The sequence below is a fragment of the Oculina patagonica genome, chromosome 12 (assembly GCF_052425735.1).
Source record: "Oculina patagonica isolate OP01 chromosome 12, crgOcupat, whole genome shotgun sequence".
Classification (NCBI taxonomy): domain Eukaryota; kingdom Metazoa; phylum Cnidaria; class Anthozoa; order Scleractinia; family Oculinidae; genus Oculina; species Oculina patagonica.
Window position 1 is genome coordinate 29385801 of NC_135769.1, and position 21664 is coordinate 29407464.

Consider the following 21664-nt stretch of genomic DNA (forward strand, 5'->3'; position numbering starts at 1 on the left):
ATGTGCAAAGATCAACGGGGGGACTCAAAACAAATAGACGAAACGATTCTTTTTGTTTTTTCTTTATTTTAGGCAAAATGGCAAATAGAGGAAAAGAGAAGAACGATATTTGTAAAGATTTTGATCACAAAATACAGAGTTAATAGAGGGAGACTGGTTAAGAAAATCGGCACACATCAAAAGACGAACTCTTTGTTTTGATTTATGGCATGTCACGTGATCGCGAAGGTGCACAGAATTTCAAGATGGCGTGCAGCGAGTAGTTTTCCATCGTGATTGTGCGACTTTATTCTTGCTTTACCGGTGATCTAAGAATAATCTATCAGAAATATTACGTGAATAGGGTCTATAAGGGATGCCCGGGGTTAACTGCTCCGTTTTTGGCTGTGGATCGTGCAGACGAACGAAGGGATTAGGCATTTTCAAGCTGCCTGTCGCGAAAGACGACGCTCATCAAAAATGGCGAAACGAATGGCTTGGAGAACTAACGAAAGCTCGCCAAATCGACCGGGATTTTCGAGAGCAGATCGAAAACGACAAAGTTCACACTTGTGAGAAACACTTCAAACCTGAGGATATTGAAATATGTAAGTATTGATGTATTTTTTCGCAAACTTTTGCTTTAGATGCAGTATTTGTTTTCGCACACTCGCAACAAGAAACCACGCACAAATCGTGTAGTTGTGTTTATTGTTTTAAAATTCTGGATGCGAGCTGTAGCGTTTGTATTTCTTGCCTATTTAGTAATTATTACATTTTTATCTGTCTTTGTAGTTCTCTCTGCAAAAGTGACGAGGAAGAAGCTACGATTCGGAGCTTTGCCGACGGTCAACATGCCTCGTAGAAGTCACGAAAGCAAGCCTCAAGAACCGCGTCCTGCTCGAGTGGTTGTGAAGGATGTGGAGCCAGAATCGCATGGTGGTTGTTATAAGTCCTTCGTTGAGTTCTGCGATCGTACGAAGACTTTGAAATCTATTGGTGATTGGTGTGTCAAGCTGTTAGAGGACAGAGTTCTTTCTAAGAAAATGGTGGAGCCATATTTGCTTCCTGAGGTCGAAATTATGGTAGACGACAGCCTTGGTTTTACTGTAAAAGTGTTTGGATCATATCTGGTTGATGATCATCCCCTATATCTGAAATATCGCCGCACAATGTCCAATGTGACTCTATCAAATTTGATAAAGGATCTGGGAAACTTTAAGCTTTGCCCTGGAGTCAATCCTGTGGAACTGACGAGCAAGTTATACCATCATGTAGTCCCTGTCAATCATGACTGTTTGGAGGAAGAAGAAGAAGAGCAGCAGCCATTTCCACACAAGGGCTTTTGGAGAGTGAAGGAGTGTTTGCTTTTTAATGAAGCTGATGGAGTTTGCCCTGCATGTCAGGAGTTTAATGTGTACACAGAAAAAGCAAGGAAAGCAAAGGAGAGTAGAACAATGAAGCCAGCCCATGTTAATGCTCCTGTGTCCAAAACTGATCCAGAACGAATAAAGCTTACTTTACAAGGACAGCGATTGAAGTGTGCACAGCTGGAACAACAGCTTAACGAAATGCGTGCCGAGTTACTGAAGTCAAGTGTGGAAATTGATCAAGAACTAAATGATGATTTTACCCAGATTCTTGATTCAGCTGGTACTAAAGTAACCCCTTTCATGAACCTCTTCTGGCAGGAACAAAAGAGACTGTTTTCAAGATCCAAAACAGGAGTGCGCTATCACCCGATGATAATAAGATTTTGTTTATCCCTTGCATCAAAGTCACCGTCGTGCTATGAGGAACTCAGGAATAGTGGAGTGTTGGTTCTTCCAAGCCAAAGGCGACTGAAGGACTACCGTAATGCCATAAAGCCTAAGAGGGGTTTCCAAAAGGAAGTGCTGGACGTTCTCAAAGCAGAGACTGAGCATTACTTTGATGTCCAGCGATACGTTGTTCTTTTGTTTGATGAAATGAAAGTTATGGCTAATCTTGTCCTGGACAAAACAACAGGAGAACTGATCGGATTTACAGACCTCGGGGACCCTGACCTGAACTTCGGAGTACTAGAGAAAGTTGATGCTGCTGCATCACATGCTTTAGCATTTCTTGTCCGTGGCGTCTGCACGGAACTCAAGTTTGGTTTAACACACTTCGCAACTACAGGAATAACTGCTGCTCAATTGATGCCCATTTTCTGGGAGGCTGTTTGTGTTCTAGAAACAACATGCAATCTGTGGGTCATCGCCACAACTTCAGATGGTGCTTCTCCAAACAGGCGCTTCTACCGTTTGCACAGCGATCTTGATGGGGATGCTGACAGTGATGTATGCTATCGGACAGTCAATTTGTACGCACCTCATCGATACATCTACTTTTTGTCAGATGCACCACACCTTATTAAGACCACTAGAAACTGTCTGAAAAGCTCAGGCTCAGGAAAGTGTACAAGATACATGTGGAACGATGGTAAATATGTGTTGTGGCAACACATCACTGCACTGTATTACGAGGATGTAGACAATGGGCTTAAATTGCTACCCAGACTGACATATGAACACATCAACCTGAATGCATATTCAGTGATGCGGGTGAATCTTGCGGCCCAGGTGTTGAGTGCATCTGTGGCAAATGTACTTAAGGAATTTGGTCCACCAGAGGCTTCTGCCACAGCCAAACTCTGTGAGATGGTAGATGGCTTTTTTGATTGCCTCAACGTCCGAAGTACGTCTGAGCATGTGGTGAAGCGCAAGCCATTCCTAGCTCCATACACCTCTTCAGATGAAGAGGTGTATGCTTTCTATTTCTCGAAAGGTTTAGAAGTAATAAAATGTGGCTGACGGAATCAGTGCACAAAGGGATGGAATTTTTTTATTAATAATGACAATAATCTATGACAAATAAATAAAATAATTAATAGCTTATCACTCAAATTATTCCAACTAATTAATTTGTGATATATTGTTTTAAGTATGTTAATGGAATTTCCTTTCAATTTAAATAATAGACTGAATACTCATTTTATATTCTGACATATCCACAAATTTAGCATAACAAGTATCAAAATTTTGTTACAGGTTTAAGTTCTTGGAGGAATTCCTTCAATACTTGCAACAGTGGAAAGACAGTACAGAGAACAGACCAGGCAACTTCACCCAAAATGCAAGGGCTAAGATGTTCCTATCCTGGCAGACCTACGAGGGATTCAAGATCACCGTCCATTCAGTCACTGAGGTAGTGAAGTTCCTACTGGAGGAGGGAATGGAGTTTGTCCTGACAGAGCGTTTCTGTCAGGACCCAGTGGAAGAGTACTTTGGTAAGCAGCGCCAACTGGGAAGGAGGAGTGACAATCCGGACATTCGCCAGTTCGGCTATAATAGTAACACTATCAGGATAGAGAGATCCATTTCCTGTCAAAGCGGCAACACCAAAGGAAGGAAAGACAGGAAGAGAGCTTGGGAACAGGTGACCGATGAGAAATTGCCATGCCGAAAGAAACTCAAACTGTAAAAATTCTGGACACTAGCCTTATTAGTCACTTAGCTAAATTAAGCAATCACCAAAAAATAAACCACCCTGTTGAGGACATCTGGAATTTCAGGGCAGGTCCTTTTGAACTGTACATGGATGGAATTATAAGATGGATAAAGCCTATGCTACTGTCTTTAGGCAGGAAAGAATTTTGTATTGCTTGTCAGAAATTTCACTGGAATTCTAGGATTGTCAGGGTTGGCTTAAGATTAAGGTTGAGTGACTAAATCTGAAAAACCTCTGTAGGGGGGGGGGGGTATTGTAATTTTTTTTTTTTTTTGCAATGCTTATTTTGTCAGAGCCAATAAGGTTGCAGCCTGGCTTCTGTATACATAAGATGGCATACAGCATAGGGAATAGTTTGTCTCAAAACTTGAAAATTTGTTTAGTACAGTGTAGAATGCCATAAAATTACAAAAATATTCCATGTGTCTGATTTTGGCTATAGAAGATTAACAGTAGAATCACATAACAAGGAGCCTCATCTTGTAATTAAATCAATGGTATGAGGATAAACAAAAGATTCCTGATTGGCATAGATCTTAACTTTCTTTCTCTAAAGCCTGGTTTCCACCAGCGACGCAAGCACAAGCATAGACGCAAATTTCAAGGCGGTTGTGGTTTTTGCTTGCATCGAAGCTGTTTTCACAGTGAAATATGAGCTGGGATCCTTGCGCTTGTGCTTGCTTCGCTAGTGAAAACCAGGCTAAAATGAAGATTCTAATGAGTAAGAGGAAGTTTGTTTTGCAGTCTAAATTAAAAATACTATTGCCAAGCAGACCACAGATGCCTGTATCAACTGTTAAGCATTACTTTTTTACAATCAATCAGTGACTATATCATGTTTTAGAAATATATTATGGTTCATACGTTTTTTACAGAGACAGGAAATTTAAGTACAGGCATTAAATCAAGTACAGTATTTCTATTCTGAACAGTGTTGGCTTTATCATTTTTTATTGCTAAGTGTGGCAGAACTTTATAACAGGTAAAAAACCTTTGCATAAATGTTGTGGGTTATTCACTAGTAGTTTTCCATAAATAATTCTTCGTATTCCAATCAAACAAGCTATGATCTTCTTTGCAAGTTCTACATACAGTGTATGCCTTGAGTATTGTCAATGTAGCACATTGTTTGGAACTAAACATTTGAAACCAAGTTGAAAAAAATGTCGTAAATGACTTAATTGCTGTGTGCTGTTCACGAAAGCAAAATAAATATAAATGGAGAGTGTTAATTTTGCCTCCCTTGTTTATTTTCTTGGCAACTCGGACTAATGTCCTTGCGAAGAGACTTCCTCTTTGTTTGCTTAATTCTGATCTTGTAATTTTCAATCACATCCTTTGCAAAGGAGAATGATCGAACCCGTACATATAGAGTCATAATGCCATACAATACATCCTTGATCACATGACCAGCGGGCTTGATTTCTGCATCAGTTACAATCAATCCATAGTGAGAAAGAACATCATTGTCACTAGTAGCCTTAAGAGTTATTGTGACTATGTCAATTCCTTGAGAAGCCACTTTTGGAGAAAGCTGGCGGAAGTAATGTTCTGCGCTCAAAAATATTTTCTGTGCTGGTTCTGTAAGTGACCATAGCCCGCCACGGTTCAAACTTGAAATCAGCTTTTGTCTTGAGTCATTGTTACCATCAAGTTTGCCAGCTTTAAGTATTGCCATAGCTTGCTGGCTCTCCACTGTGTGGATTCTTGCATGTTTTTTGTACAAATTATGGAAGACATAACCTCCTAGGTATTGTAAGCCAGCCTTTTCCCTCTCAGATAGTACTGTAGTGGTGGGGCTATTGTCACCAGAGTTTTTGTTTTGTTTACTGTGTGCAATTAGACAATCTGCAACTTTTGTTGACAACAGTGTGGCAGCATTCCTTGATAATCCGCTGAAACACTGTGTTGACTTCACAGGAACTGTAGAATAATATTTCTGATAAAATTTCTCCAGATCTCCCTTCTTTAAGAACCCATCATAGATCGATTTTATGGTAGCGAATTCAAGACTTCCTTCCTCTGGCTGTTGAAAGGAATAGTTCCTTAGTTCACTCCTCAAGCTCTTTGTAAACACTTCAGCTGCATTTATTTTCCTGATCGCAGAAGCCACTACTTCAGCAAGAATGCTGGCACTCAAAGGCTGACTAGATCCTTCATGAAGACTGCTGTGTTTCGAAATTCTGTGTCGTTCATAACCTCCTTTGGTTTTATATTTTTTCCCACAGTCTTTGCAGATGATTTCTTGTTGCTGGACCTACAACAGAATAAAAACAAATGATGATTCACGCAACAACATATGACTAAAACCAGCTAAAATTCGATTTGAAACTATGAATTCATGGCGGTTTCCAACAAGATATTCAAGGTAGTTTTTTCATCTTACAAGAGCTATTCAGTTAAAAACACGTTCTTAGCATCTAAAGAAACACTGATCTGTTTTCTGAGGTATATGTAAAGGATTAGAGATGCGAATTGAAGCTAAATTTTACCGTTTGCTTTGTGTTTTTGACTCGAGTGCTGCGAACTCGAAGTTCTCGGTAACAAGCGAACGTTTAGGTCGGTAGCAAGAAATTAGAATCGTAAATTATCACAGTTAGAACTTACATTATTAGCTGTTGCTACAAACTGCTGCTCCACTGCTTCATCACCTTCTAAAATGTCTAGAATAACGTCCAAATCATCTTCCCATAGGAAGAGTTCTTCCAATTCATCCGCCATATTGGTTTGAATGTGTGCACCTTCGCGATCACGTGACTGGTACCTTCAACCTCAGAGCGCCCCTATTGTTTTAATCTTTTGAAGTGTGCCGATTTTCATAACCAGTCTCCCTCTATTAACTCTGCCAAATATAAGTTTTGTGCGTCCCGCATTTTTCTTATCGCATCTTCCTGTGGGGGAAGTTTTTGTCTGAAATGAATTATTACTCTTTAGCCTGAAGTTTCAGTCGCCTCCTTGTCTCCACCGTCCAGAAAATTAATGTATACAGACAATTTAAAATTGCATTTCTTAATGAGACTAAAGCTGGTTTACTATCTTAATTAACGAGGAATAAATAAAAAGCAGCGGTAATGAACTGATCAAAACAGGCACTTGAGCCTGGACGCAGACAATGTAGATCGAAAACATAAATTCCAAGTAAAACACGAGCTAACACAACGATCTTCAGTTTTGCAAGCACAATCCGGCAGATTTATCTGCCTTAATCAGTGTGACTTAAACAGGGTGTGCAGAAGAATAAAAATAGTGAAGATAATTACAATAATAATGGTAATAATTAAAGGTAATGAATAACTTAAACAGAAAATTTTAAATTTGAGAGTCGTGTTTCTCTTGAAAATTTTCATCTTTACCGCTATTTTCTGGATAGAAAACAATACAACGGTGGATGGTTCACATAATGTAAGGCCTGGCAAGACGACGAAACATGTTTCCAGAAACATGTTTTTATTAATGTTTCCTCGTTTTGCCATGCTTCCATGCCACTCGGAAACACGGAACGTTTCTGCCGTTTAGCAGAAGCAAATTTTGCTTTTTGGAGACAAAATTGACGGTGTAAACAATGCTTCACGTATGGCAAAAATTGGAAACACTGGAGAAACTTACGTGCGCTGTGAGATGTGAGTGTTTCTGGAAACATGTTGTCTCGTTTTGCCAGCCCTTAAAAAATTAATAAATGAAAAACAACTGTAATGAGCTGATCAAAAGAGAGATATGAGCTGGACGCAGATAATATTGATCGAAAACAATAAAACTGTAGAAGTTTCACAAAATGTATGCAAAAGACTAAGACTAAAGCCACAAGGCTGTGTTAGCAGATTAAAACGGCTGTGCGAATTTTAGGTCAGCAAAGGAAACAGCTTACGTTTTGATCCATATCATACTCGTATTTTTATTTTATAAGTTTCGTTCTTATTGAGAACACACAATCAATAATGCGTTTTCCGGGATAGCTTCAATAATTATTTCAACTTCTCCTTCAGCTTTTTATGGTAAGTATAGTTTCATTGTCCTCGTTTGATTTCTTCGCTGACTTTTTCTATTCTAATGGGTTTGACAGATGGATTTCTCCGCTGATTTTTTCTGTTCTAATGGGTTTGACAGAGTTGGGTTTTTATTACCAGATATTTAACGGCTTGGTTGAAGTTGTCTTCAGTAAAACTGTTATATTTCGAGACGGGATGAGAACACTGATTAAAAATTGAAATTGGACAAGGAGTTCTGAATAGTGCATTTAATTCCAACAATATTTACTTTTCATCGCCACGATTCCTTAAAAAAAATTAAAGCGCATTAATGAGTTATTTGGAAGAATCTTTAGCTGGGCCATTAAGTAGGTTAGAGCGCCCAACCGGTATCTGGGACACAATGGGTTTGAATCGATTCCCATCGGGGAGTCAGGTTTTGTGTATGTCCCACGCTCATGATATAATAAACATTTCATTAAAGTACTTGAATATTAAAACATCCAAGTACTTTGTTAACTCGGACTGCCTTACAGTGCAACGCGCCTTACCGTGGCCACCCAACAAACTTTTTTACAAGTGTGCTCTCGTAATATCATTATTTGTTTGACGAACACGACTCATTGCAAAGTGGAATACGATCAAATAGATACTTGTTATATCATATTTATCAACAAAATCTAGTGAAAACGTAAAATATTACAAGATGACACTTGTAAAAAAGTTTGTTGGGTGGCCACGGTAAGGCGCGTCGCACTGTAATTGTTCCCACTTTAAAACTTCTCGAATTCCAGTTATACATACTGTGTGAAAATTTGTTCAAGTCTGAAATATGGCAATTTCGTGGGAATTTTTTTTCGCGAAATTGCTATATTTCAGACTTGAACAAATTTTCACACAGTATGTATAACTTGAATTGAAAAAAAAAAACAATTATCAGCGCAACTAAACTCCCTCAAAATTTGCGTGTCACACGTCGGTTTCAATGACTGACTATCATTATAAATAAGCTTCTTTTGCTATGATGTGATGGCCTTGACGTCCTGATGCGTCTTAGAGGTGATATTTTTTGCCGTTGCAAGGTTTACGCCCCAAGACAGGAAATTTGTTCACTTAATGTAGGAAATCGCGCCGTTCCATTAAAGGAGAAGTTCACTCCAGAATGGCCATTAATTTTTTTTACGCCAATAAAAAGTTTATGCAAAGATATGTTATTCACCAAAATTTCAGCTTCTAACGAGCGCTTAAACCCTACGAAATCCTTTTCTGAAGTAGCCCAAAACTCGACAACTGAACGCCGCCATCTTGGAGCTGTTAATGTATGCGTGACGTCAAAGAGCTCAGCCTGAACTTGAGCGGGAAAATTTTAATTACTTCAAACTCCTTGTTTCTTTGTAGTGGCTTTTGTTTGTCAAAATGTCTGTTTGTGCAGCTCCATTTTGCTTAAACAGAGCTCCAAGAAATACCAAAAGACGTACAGTTAAATCCCGATAACTCGAACCCTCAGTAACTCGAACCTCCCGCTAACTCGAACCATTTTCGTTTTCCCTTCAGGTCATTTTTTTTACTAATTCTACCCTCGATAACTCGAACTCCCGATATCTCGAACCTTTTTCGACTTCCCTTGAAGGTTCGAGTTATCGGGATTCAACTGTATTTCCGTTGTCACCGTCTTTCAATATTTAAAGAACAATTGCTCAAAAGCGGACACAAATATTTGTGTGTTCCGGCGTTAAATCGGGGTCCAATCGAGTTCATTATCGAAGTGCAATTTTCTGCAAGATTTTTCTCGTCGTCCTGCTCGACAATCTGTCTCTGGGTCTCCGAGGATGATCATGTTACCAATGTTGCAGTACGTGCATGTTGCATTCAAAATTTGTGACAAACAGAACATAAACAACCAATAAGTCCATAAACGGCAATGTCGCCAATGTCCTTCGCGGTAATAAACGTCCTCCTTCACTGTTTGCGTCAGTCATGACGACATGAACGCGAACATTGCTGTTTCGTTTTGTTTACAGCATCCATCCTAGTTATTTTACGCCGGACGTTTCCTTGAACATTATAAAAAAATTACCAAAGTAGTAGACCGTACCAGTTTGTAGTAGCAGTGCTACTGAAAAGAATATATTTACTTGTTTGCTTGACCACAAATAATCGCCAGGACCTCGATCAAACGCCCCCAGGGTTTATTTAAAAGTTAGCAGTTTTGACCCGGCGTTTAATCGGGGACCCGCGTTTAATCGAGAAAATACGACGAAGTCAACAACAACAACAGAGAGTTTCTCTGCATGGTTGATTAAAAATCTTCCCTGATGATAGAGTAAAAAAGTGAAATAGCATAATCGTAACATTGGTTGGTATTGCGTCTGCCTTTTTCTTTTTTTGTGGGTATTTTTACTCAGGAGACTGTATCTGTGATCTTCTTCGAAGCAGTCTTCCGTATAGTTTTCGGAACACACAAATATTTATGTCCGCTTTGCCAGGAATTTTTCGTTTCTGCCCATTCTTATAAGACTCTTATAATCCATTCGTGAGCATTTTTTCTTTTAGATATTGAAAGACGGTGGTGATGGTTTTTTGTATCTCTTGGAGCTCTGTTTGAGAAACATGGAGCTGCACAAACAGGCATTTTGACAAACAAAACAAAACAAGGAGTTTTGAGTATTCAAACTTCAGGCTGAGCTCTTTGACGTCACGCATACATTACTAGGGACCTTACGATACGACAACGGGGACGTCGACGTCGACGTAAAGGGACTGGGTCGAGACTGTCGGTAGCCGTCGGCGTTCCCGCCAAAAGTTTACATTACGAAATTAAAAAGTCGTGAAACTTCGCCGGCCTTTGTGAGTCTTTGTGTCTTTATACTTTCCAGGTTTGTTGAGCTGTTGCCAAAAAATGCCAAAAGTTAGAGACACCATTCTGATAGCCTATGCTGTGAATTTAATTGATGTTAAGCAATGTATGTTGCTATATGACATTAATACTCCCAAAAATCCCGATATTCCGTACTGGAGATACGAACCATTCGATCTGGACCAGATGACGGATGATGAGTGCAAGACCGAGTTCAGGTTTTACAGAAACGATATCTACGAACTGTGCGAAATTTTGAACCTGCCTGACAGAATTGTTTGCTACAACGGCGTCAACGTGGATAGAACAGAGGCCTTTTGCATTTTTCTAAAGCGGTTTGCTTATCCGTGCAGGTATGTAGATTTGATACCAAGATTCGCAAGACCCGAGCCACAACTTTGCATGATTTCAAACGCAGTGATACATTCCATTTACACTAGTTGGAGACATTTGCTAACTGATTTGGATCAGCCATGGTTAAGTCGTCCACATTTGCAAACTTTCACAGAAGTAATCAACGAGAAGGGAGCAGCTCTCCAAAACTGTTGGGGTTTTATTGACGGAACTGTAAGACCTGTCTCTCGCCCAGGCAGAAACCAACGTGTACTGTACAACGGTCATAAGAAGGTGCATTCAATTAAATTTCAATCTATCGCGACACCAAACGGCCTTATTGCTAATCTTCATGGTCCCGTGGAAGGAAAAAGGCACGACAGCTCAATGTTGGCACAATCACGAGTTTTGAATCAGCTTCAACGTCTTTCATTCAACCCTCGCGGAGACATCTTATGTGTTTATGGTGACCCAGCGTACCCCCTCCGACCGCAACTTCAGGGTCCATTTCGCGGCGCTCGGTTAACAGACCTTCAAAAGGCTTGGAACAAGTCAATGAGTGAAGTGAGAGTTTCAGTAGAATGGATTTTTGGCGATGTCGTAAACTATTTTAAATTCTTGGACTTTAAGAAAAATTTAAAGGTATGTTTAAGTGCCGTTGGCAAAATGTATATTGCATGTGCTCTAATGCACAATGCCCGGGCATGTTTGTATGGTTCCACTACTTCACAGTTTTTTGAGATTTCCCCCCCAACTGTCGAGGAGTACTTTCAGTGACAATTCTTTTAGGCAGGTTCAAAATTTCGCACAGTTCATAGATATCGTTTATGTAAAACCTGAACTCGGTCTTGCACTCATCATCCATCATCTGGTCCAGTACTTTCAGTGATATGAAGAACGTTACGTAAAGACCTTAAAACGATCATAAGGAATTCACCATTTTATTATGTATATCAATTATTTTTAGGGGTTTGGAAAGGTTTTTAAGCTTAGATTGCTTTTCCCTTGCTGTGCATGAATATTTTCCCTGCTTTTATTGTGCAGGATGTTTTTTGGTTATAGCCCTACCACCTAGTGCCCCTCCCCCCCAAAAAAAAAATGTTTTATCCCCTAGCATCAACAATTTGTCCTCTTAATTTCAAAGACGAAGTTTACGCAACATTAGAATTTTTTTAACAATTAATGGTAGGGTAGCAAGACAATCACTGGGACTTTATGAAAGCTGCTACATGGCCCAGTCCTTTTTGTTCCACTTGCATGAGAACAATTTGCTTAGTGCGATTACTCACACATGATGCTAGTTTTCAGGTTAGTAGGGATAGCAATGAAGGTGTGGGGTGCTCCTCACAAGTTTTAATGCTATGTCTCGGAAAAGTATTATATTATAATAAACTAAAGAGCAGGTAAATTTATTAATAATAAGTTCTTATTTTGCACTGTTTTGAGAATTAGTGCTTTTTTGGTAAGTCTTTATGAGCATAGTAAACAAACAGGTACCAGTTGCTTGTAGTTCAGACAGGCTGTTGGACATTATAATTTAAACAATGCTTGACTTTGAATTAATATGGTTAACTTTGGATAATAAAAATTCATTTTTAGTTGTTTCATGAATAAGCTTCTGCCGTTCATCATATTTTCCCTTCTGATTCCCCTTTGTTGTCCAGGGATGCTTCATCCCTATCTGGGATCACTGAATGTGAATAGTTCTAACAGCTTTTCTCTGTAATTCATTTGTTGCCTCAATATGACAAAACTTGCTAGCAGAACATACAGGCATTATAGCCTTGGGAGAAACAGCATCCTTTGAAACATCATTTGACTCCTGAATGAAGGATTGATAGAAAAGACAGAGCCAGGAGATTTGGTCTTCGGTTTTGTATACAGAAATGAGGCACTTGTGGCTTTTGTAAAAAATTCCAGAGAACAGACAACTTTCAATTTTTAACAGAATAAGAGTTAACAGTTTCTAGTTTACAATTAAGATTTTTCATCTGAAAAACTGAACTTTCCCTTCACACCCACCCTTCTAATTCCATACCCCTCAACAGAAAAACACAGTTTAATGTTCATTCTTTAACATTTAATGGAAACATTTAATAAAACAAAACACAGTTGAATGTTCATTCTCTAACATTTAATGGAAACATTAATATACATAAGATTGAAAAATGCTGTGATCAATACAAAAAAAAAAATTCATATAAATTGATGTGGCCAATATAAACATTAACTATTGTGGCCAGTATAGAAGGAACAATTTTCTTGTAAACATATGAATCTGAGGTGGCCGTTAAAAACATCACACTACAGTATTATAGCCAATGTTAAAAATTTCTTAAACTACTGGGGCCAAATGTGAAACATAAAGTATTGTGGCCAACAAACAAACACGTTTTATAACTTTGAACATGTACAATATACTCACGAAGCATTACTTCTTGGCATTAAAAGCTTTTTCCAGAAATGCCATCATAACATGCTGCTGCTGTTGCTGTTGTTGAATCAACAACTGTAGCTGTTGTTGCTGCATCATCATAGACTGCTGCATGGCTTCATTTTGATTTCGTTTGTCTTCCATCTCTTGCTTCCTCAACTTCATTTCTTCTCTTTGTAACTCACTCTGTTCCTCCATTTCCTGTCGCCTCATATCCATCTCTTCTTCTCGCCTTTTACCTTCCGCTTCACCCATCTCTTTCAAGTAGCTCATTGTGTCCGAGCCACTTGCTCGTCTCTTTTTAGGCGGGATTTCACTCTGTTCACTCTCCTTCCTCTTTTTCGTCTCCTTGAAAGTCTCCAGTGATTCCCTTCTCATTTCTTCCGCTTTAGCCACATCTTCTTCGGCTTTCTTCTTCTTTTCCTCAGACAATTTCTCGTTTTCCCGGTCATATTCTTCGAAAAGCTGGATTATTTCTGCCATCGCTCGATCAACTTCAGTTTCTTCTGGAGTGATTCCACTTGCTCTCTCCTCTTGTGCAACTTTAGACTTGTGGTGTCTTTCCATGTGTGTGTACCGATCTCTAACTGATCTCTGATTGACTTTGAAGCTTGGTTCTTTCATGGCATTCAAACTGTTAGCAATCTTTGACCACGCTTCTCCTCTCTCTGTTGAACCATACTTGCAAAGCCATGGCTCCGTGTGTAGTATTTCGCGAACGAACATAACATTATGGTCAAACGTCCACTTCATTGACTGCCTGTTAAATTTAAGCAAATACAAACCTGGTAAAAATGATATTCTAGCTTAAAATAATCATGTAAGTTCAAAACTTGGACAAGAAATGAATTTACCGGGACATTTTGCTCGCAAAAAGACTTCAGACCCTTCACGTTCTTGCAGGACGTCAAACGTTTAATTTTGAAGTTCGGGCCGAGGAGGCAGAACGTCACCAAAACGAGGTTTACAGTAGTGCGCGTGCGTAGTGCGGGATTTCCCCTGATCAAAGTTGACGTCGGCGTTCTCGTCTCCATATCGTAAGGTCTCTACTAGCTCCAAGATGGCGGCGTTCAGTTGACGAATTTTGGGCTACTTTAGAGAAAGATTTCGTAGGGTTTTAGCGCTCGTTGGAAGCTGAAATTTTGGTGAATAACATATTTTTGTATAAACTTTTTATTGGCGTAAAGAAAATAAATGGCCATTCTGGAGTCAACTTCTCCTTTAAAAACTAAGAATTAATTGCACGAGTAAACAAATCGGACGTTTTATTAATTTCCACGAGTGATAATTAGAGAAAGTCTGGTCTGTTCACAAGTACATGTAGAATTAATCCCTATTGTTTCGAACAAACAGTTTCCTTTTTAAGCGACGGCGTGACATCGCTTTTATGCCATCGCACGATCGGTTCGTTTTGTCTGTTTGGCCCGATCGAACAGAAATCAAGTTTAACTTAACAAGAAATCGCCGCGTAAAACACAAAAGCAAAATACTTCTGTGCAGTTAGAATGGAAAACTACAATGTATGAACGAAAGAGACTTATTATATATGATGGAATCTATTAGATTGAGTAGACAGAAATTTCTAATTCTTAAAACACAAAGGGCCGCTGTGAGCAAGAGACCGTTTGACCTTAAAAGCTTGCTCGCGCGTATCGTATGTCGTTTATCCGTGATATCACACTGCAGTATAACGCAATCTTTGTTGAGACAACATAGGGAAATCTAAATAAATAATAAAGATATAAAATAAAGTATTACTGTTGTTCAATTGAGCAAATCTACGAAGAAAATGTATTATTTGCATCCTTGGTCTGTGAATTCATAACAACTGCATTTATTTGAATTCCATCAGATCCTCGGACTATACTATTTATACAATCACTAACATTGCTTCTTATGCTAAAAAAAATGTAAGATGCAGTTGGATAACAGTCTTTTCGACACACAAGGTGTCAGCTACTATTATTTACTTTAAGTTTTCCTCAAAATTATGTAAGACCCCTCGTGAAACGCCATCGCTTCTGCATGCATCGCGTGCCAGTTATTTATAATAATGCTACCGTAAATACGAGCTTCTGAATCGAGCAAATTTTCGTATTTGCACGAGTTAAAATGTGCCAGGCTTCCTTTTGATGTTGTTTAGCCCACCTTCTATTAGAGATTACTATTTTGTCTGGAGCGGTTTCAGAGCCACCTTAAGGTGGCTCTGAAGCCGCTCTGGAGAAATTTTTTTTAATTTTACAAAAAAGTTGTATCTTAACATGCTAATCATTACTCAATAATCGGACACGTTTTTGAGTTATAAGTGCTTAAAGGGAAAATTAAGGCTGTTTTTAACAGGCTATACTGCCGCTATGGTAACCAGTGACGTCACGAAAATGATCACAACTTGTTTACGAATGATTGGAAATTTGTTTGATATTAATATTGTAGAAGGAACTGATAAAGATTTGTAGTACCGACCCATCAAAGTTTTAGAGCTGGAAAGTGCTGGAGACCGTTGTGTGCCTCCTTAAAACCCGTGTCTGTTAAACCCGTGCCTGTCTTGAACACGTCTCTGTCTGGGGGTCTAGAAAACAAAGAACACACCCAAAACATGCCAGGAACACCTCGGATCACCACAGGAACAATGACAATATTCAGATGCAAATCTAAAATTATATAAAAATAAACTGAAATTAAAAAATTATTAAACTGACAAAACTTAAGATACATTTATATTATGTACTTAAGGACCCATAAAATTGCGTTCTTTATCTTTTATGCATACCAGTGAATCGTAGAAGAGATATCAACTATCGACATACCGATTGTCTCGTATCCCTTACCTCTCATCCCTTTTGCACTAGTAGTTGGCGATAATGAGCTATTAAAACATTACGCCTCCTTATGTTGCTTTGATACAGGTCATTATTGACGTTCTTCAATCATGTCAGCTGGCGTTGCCGTAACAACGATGCTCTCAATACTAGCCACTGTAGTTATCGTGGGGAACACTCTAATTTGTTTGATAATAAAGAGAAATCGAGATATGAGGTATACCAAAACCGAATTAAGTAACAATTTTATGGTATCTCCAGAGGTAGCTCTACGTTTGCACTGGAACATTGTTGTTAAAAAACTTCGGAAAGCTTTTATTCAAGTCCCCTTAGTTTAACCTTATGTAACGTTATTGAAGCTTCTTGCTGCTATTTTTCCTTAACAATAACCTGCTTCTCAATTGAAATAAATAGCAATTCTCCTGAAATAGTGGAAGGCGTAGTGGCCTTATGATTAGCGGACTGCACTCCTGAACGAGTGTTCCGGGCTCAGGCCAAACCCTGGGCAATTGCGTTGCTTTCTAAGGCAGCTCTCTACCCAGGTGTACAAAAGGGTTGTGGCGAATTATTTAATGCTGGGGATAGCCCTGCGATGGACTAGCATCCCATCCATGGGGTGGAGAAATACTGCTTGTATTGTCACTTAACGCTTCGAAAAGCGGGATAAGCTCCGGTCTGATGGGCCACTAGGCCACTAGGCCCAAACTCAAACTTTTCATACCTACGCTTGAGTATCATAAATTGTCAGCTTTTCCATTTTAATTCTCAGGGTTATATCATATAACGACTTTTCTTCCACATGCAGTGCAAATACGTAACATAACCGTGAGCCTTTCTTTTTCTGATATTTTATCTGTATTTATCAAACGCTTTTCAATTCGACAGGACTCCCATCAATTATTTACTCGTGAGCCTGGCTGCAGCGGATATCATCTTCGCGATGTTTATCATCCCAAAATCTTTCAAGTTCATTCTTACCCAACCTGACGGTGTGGCCGGTACAATTTTATGCAAATTCGTGATAGATGGAAACGTCGCTTGGGTTGGAGGACATTGCTCGATTATCACTTTGGTTGTAATCGCCATTGAACGATATTATGCAGTAATGTATCCTCATGGTAACAAATGGAAACTTACTAAGCGTAAACTGAAGGTATGTTGCTGACACATTAAGTTATTGGTAAATAGAACGTTTATTGAATTCCGTACTAATCAAAAACGTCATTAAAAGTCGTTGCCCATTGGTGCATGCTGACGTCACTGGTATATTTTCTTGTCGTGAAAACCGAGTTTCGTTGCAATTCGTTCGTTGAGGACCTTGTATACATTTCCTGGGCCAATTTTGTTCTCATTTAATATATAAATCCGTATGTAAGTTATCGGCATCTAAAACAACTGCAGAATTAATCTGACTATCATGGATATATTTGGTTATTATAGTTCATGTTGAATACTAGTCAGTACCTCGGCTCCTACATTAATTGTTGAAGAACTGAAATTGTCGGAAAACCGAAATTGATCTTTTTCGGAACCGAATTCTCATGCATCAACATCATTGACGAGCTTTACAATTTACAATTTCATTCAGGTGATTATTCCTGGTAGTTGGCTCTTTGCCGTAATACTCAATATCCCTGAATTCCTTTTCACCGACATTGAGAAGAAGAAAAACCTCAACTTATGCGTGAAAACCTGGCCAGAGGAGTGGATGGGAAAAGCTGATAGTTGGGTACTATTAGTTTTACAGACAATTCTTCCCTTGTCACTGATGGCTGTGTTGTATTCCAGAGTAGTGTACACTTTGTGGTTCAAAGGTAATGATGAAAATCAACTCAGCTCACGACAAAGGGTAAGTGTGTAGCCAAAGGAGATCGACCAATAATTTCTCTGTCTCTTCCCGTCACGTGGTTTTTTATAGCCATGTGGAAGGTTGCAGACGTGCAAATTTATCACAACTCAATAGAAAATGGTGCGCAAAATCGCACAAAAAATCTACATTGTAGAAGTTTTGTAATCTGACTTAAGCTCCATAATATTAAATTTTCTCCACTTCACTAAGAAAGTGAAGTTTTGAAAAACGCAATTAAAAATGATTGGTCATGTCATTACTTTGGAAGATAATTTCAAAAAACTGACTTTTAAAGGGTTGTTAGTTACCATGCAACACATATAACTTCGTAGACAGTTTTAAAGTTCAGTTCAAATACAGCCTCACGGGGATAATCGTAATATTTACCCGTGGTAAGAACAATAAATTTGTAAATTTTCACAGCTGCATATACACAATATGAACCGTAAGACGATTTATAAATCGGACTTTGCATCTATAATTTCTATACACAGGGTGTCATGAGGGTGCGAAAGCGTGTCACATTGATGGTCTTAGCTGTTACTGCCATATTTGGAATCTGTTGGGGAGCAGAGTCAGTTGAATACGTCCTAAGGCAATTTCCTTCCCTTAACATAAGTCCAGTCGTAATCGCTATTGTTGACACAATGGTTTTGTTCAATGCTGCCGTCAACCCGTTTTTGTACGCTTTGTTAAACCAGCAAATCAGAGAGAAGATGAAGGAAATGATATGCTGCATTGATTCCTTAGCACACAGAGTTCAACCTATGCCGCAAACTCAGGACATAGAGCTTGCTGACAACACCACCCACCCAACCCAAGCAGCAGGACCGAGCTCCACAGAGTGAATTGCTCATTTCAATAATAGTGTTAATAAATCAATGTCTACAATAATATAGAACTTACTATTATTATACAGACACGAGAGTGTTTTACTGCATAATAGACTACTGTTAGAATTGATACGAAATTAAATCCTGGACCGTAATGGCGTATTTTTCATATTCTCGCCACTGAAGATATCGTTGTCGTCATTTCTCTCAATTGCACGGCAACCCAACGTTGCCAAATGGCGTGTGATAGGGAAGTTAAGTTCACTAAAGTCAAAACAAAATCGTTCACTACGTAGCAGGGGAATACAGTACAACCCCGGTAACTCGCACTCGGATAACTCGAACAACCCCGCTAACTCGAGCTAACTTCTATTTCCCTTGGACCCACTTTTCAGTCATTTTTACTCGGTTAACTCGAAAACCCCGCTTTTTCGAACTATTTTTCACTTCCCTTCAGAGTTCGAGTTACTGGGATTCAAAAGTAGAAACATGAAAAACGAAACTTCACATACTCAAAACAATCCAAGGCGTTTCTTGCAAAGTAGACCAAAGTGCCAAAGTGCAAGAGTTAACATATTTAAAGTTTGTGTTTTCGACACTAAATTGCGTCTTCATAATAATTGAAAAGAACATTACACGTTTGCTTAAGGAAATGAATTTTATGTTCTCGTACCAGAAACGACATCTCACTCGTTCGCTTCGCTCGCTTGTAGAATATTGTTTTGCCACTCGAAATTCATATCTTCTCGCCATCATTTATAATCCTCTATCTGTAATTGTCTGCTTAGCATCTGTTTGTATTATTCTCTTGCCATTGCATGTTATCATCGATCGACGCTTACCGCACAGGCGGCGAAGGCTCCAGGGGAAGCTGTAGCCCTTCCAAACATTTGAAACATAAAATGGACTTTTTAACTTTTTGTGCTGTTTGTAACACATTTTCACAAAATAGCAACAATAATAAGTAAATGTGGTCGATGAGTACCTTAAAAACCTTGTTCGAAAATTGTCGTGATTGACCATCTTGGAAGAGAAATTAAAAAAGAGGGCAACCGTGTTAGAGAATTGGGGGAAGGCTTTTACGGAAATCCTCATGCAGATGATTCAAGGTCACTCATTTTCAAAGTGAGTGAGAGCGAGTGACTTCGGACAGTCTAAGTGGACTGAACTTGAACCACGCCTTTCAGTCCAGGACATTATGGTACATGTCTCACCCACAAAACCATTGCTTGTACATTTTGGGCATTGCATCATCCACAGCACAGCATTTTTGAAATGATATAGAGCTAATCTACAAGTCTGCATTGCACGTGTTTGTTTTCCTCCCATAAGACCTTTTTATGCAGTTTATCTTCTACGCTTTCTGCTACTGTTACATTGCTTTGAGTTTGAAAAGTTTTTTAAAAATTCAGTGATGCTGAAGATACCCTTGTTTCCACACGACTGAAAGACAAAAGAAGGCCCAAAATCGTGTTTGCCTTGTCGTGCTGCTGCGTACAGCAGCTCTTAGTCTCAAGCCATATTACCCTCTTTTCAAGCCAATTTAAGCTTGAAGAGAGATGATTTGACAATGCAACTGTATGCGTAGGCCACAGAAAAGAAACGTGTTATAAGTCACCTGAATGTGTAAAGATCAACGGGGGACTCAAAACAAATAGACGAAACAATTAGGCAAAATGGCAAATAGAGGAAAAGAGAAGAACGATACTTTTAAAAATTTTGATCACCAAATATAAGTTTTGTGCGTCCCGCATTTTTCCTATCGCATCTTACTGTCGGGGAAGCCCGACAAACACAACCGTTTCAAATATGAAGATGTCAAATTTCTAATACCTGTCAAAAATGTCCAAATTGCGTTCGGCATGTGATTGGTTTCCTCTTAAGGTCGCGCAGGACCCTTGCTCATTAATATATTCATTAGCCAAATTTCCTGTTGGAGTGCTATCTTGTAAAGCTTTAATTCACTACATTTTGAATATCGATTCCTCTAAAATTTAATAAGGATACTCAGGGATGATGGAATTACTGAGAGATGACCGTTGTCTGTGATGTTACAAGCCCTTAAAAGTTTAACTGAAGATAATGCGATTTTGTGTTCAAGTTTTCAGCTAGCACAGCGCACCAAATTAAAATGCTATCTTCATTTTGAGAAGGAAATTTAAAAATTCGCTCTAGCCAGAGCACAATAGAGTACACCAAGTTTATGTTCCTCGCTAATCACTTCTTGAAATTCTATATAGGCGGAGAAAACTTGGACACAACATTGCAGGATTTTCCGCTTCCGAAGACCTTCCGAGTCAATGTTTACAACAACGTGTGATATTTTCAAAGCTGTGAATCTAATTATGATAATTCCCTATGTTCCAGCGCACGTGGCACAAAGCTGAGAACAATTACTAGTAATTACTTGTACAAAAGAGTTTAAAAACAAACATTCTCATGAATATTTCGTTTGTTGTCGGCTTCAGTCGTCCTGCAGTTCGTGCATACTCTTTAAATAAATACATACTAATGATTGCAAGGGTCCTGCGCGACCTTAATAAAGCATCTTGATTTGAACGATTCCTCTTTCTCGTAGTCAATATACTTCACAGTAATTTACCCTATATATTGTTTCACTGGTCACACATAGTCGACTGTCGTCGTAGCGACGACAGTCGCGAGGTAGCCACTGGGTCATGTACTTTAACTCAATAGTTGTATGCTTTACCATTTCTAAATTTGGTTATAATTGTTCGTTAGTCTATTCCTTTGACATATTAATTGAATACTAGAAAGGTAATGTCTGGTTTCGGGGAATCAGTGGAAAACAAATGTTTTATTAACAACGTCCGGCTGCCAAAAATATATAAGCGAAACGAAAGAATTTATTGAAATTGCTTTTTCTTTTCGCTGAGAACCTTATACGTCATCATGCCACCTCCAGTCATGCTCTGTTCACGATCAAAAGCAGCAACAATTTGCGGGTAGCAGTGTACTGTAAGGGACGGACCATTAGAAATAACCGGAGGGGAGGGGCAACTTCCCCCCTCCCCCAAAAAAAAAATCCTGCAATGGAACCTTG

The 21664-nt window shown here is 39.0% G+C and overlaps 5 protein-coding genes across 5 annotated transcripts in view; 4 read left to right on the top strand and 1 right to left on the bottom strand.

Moving 5' to 3' along the window:
- LOC144634050 (pyroglutamylated RF-amide peptide receptor-like) overlaps positions 1-21664 on the top strand; it is a 50637-nt gene that overhangs the window by 19696 nt on the left and 9277 nt on the right. The window lies entirely within an intron of this gene.
- LOC144633141 (uncharacterized) lies at positions 291-4742 on the top strand. The gene is made up of 3 exons (XM_078491941.1): positions 291-587; positions 775-2764; positions 3051-4742. The coding sequence occupies exons 1-3, from the start codon at positions 356-358 to the stop codon at positions 3481-3483; spliced, it is 2655 nt and encodes an 884-aa protein (XP_078348067.1). The 5' UTR covers positions 291-355; the 3' UTR covers positions 3484-4742.
- LOC144633599 (uncharacterized) lies at positions 10298-11602 on the top strand. The gene has a single exon (XM_078492443.1). It carries the CDS (start codon positions 10375-10377, stop codon positions 11440-11442), a length of 1068 nt encoding a protein of 355 aa, XP_078348569.1. The 5' UTR covers positions 10298-10374; the 3' UTR covers positions 11443-11602.
- On the bottom strand, positions 12810-14142 carry LOC144633091 (uncharacterized). The gene is made up of 2 exons (XM_078491873.1): positions 13954-14142; positions 12810-13859 (listed from the first exon to the last, which is right to left on the bottom strand). Exons 1-2 carry the CDS (start codon positions 13959-13961, stop codon positions 13097-13099), a joined length of 771 nt encoding a protein of 256 aa, XP_078347999.1. The 5' UTR covers positions 13962-14142; the 3' UTR covers positions 12810-13096.
- On the top strand, positions 16029-18615 carry LOC144632213 (pyroglutamylated RF-amide peptide receptor-like). Its single transcript, XM_078490808.1, has 4 exons — positions 16029-16135; positions 16804-17071; positions 17507-17767; positions 18262-18615. The coding sequence occupies exons 1-4, from the start codon at positions 16029-16031 to the stop codon at positions 18613-18615; spliced, it is 990 nt and encodes a 329-aa protein (XP_078346934.1).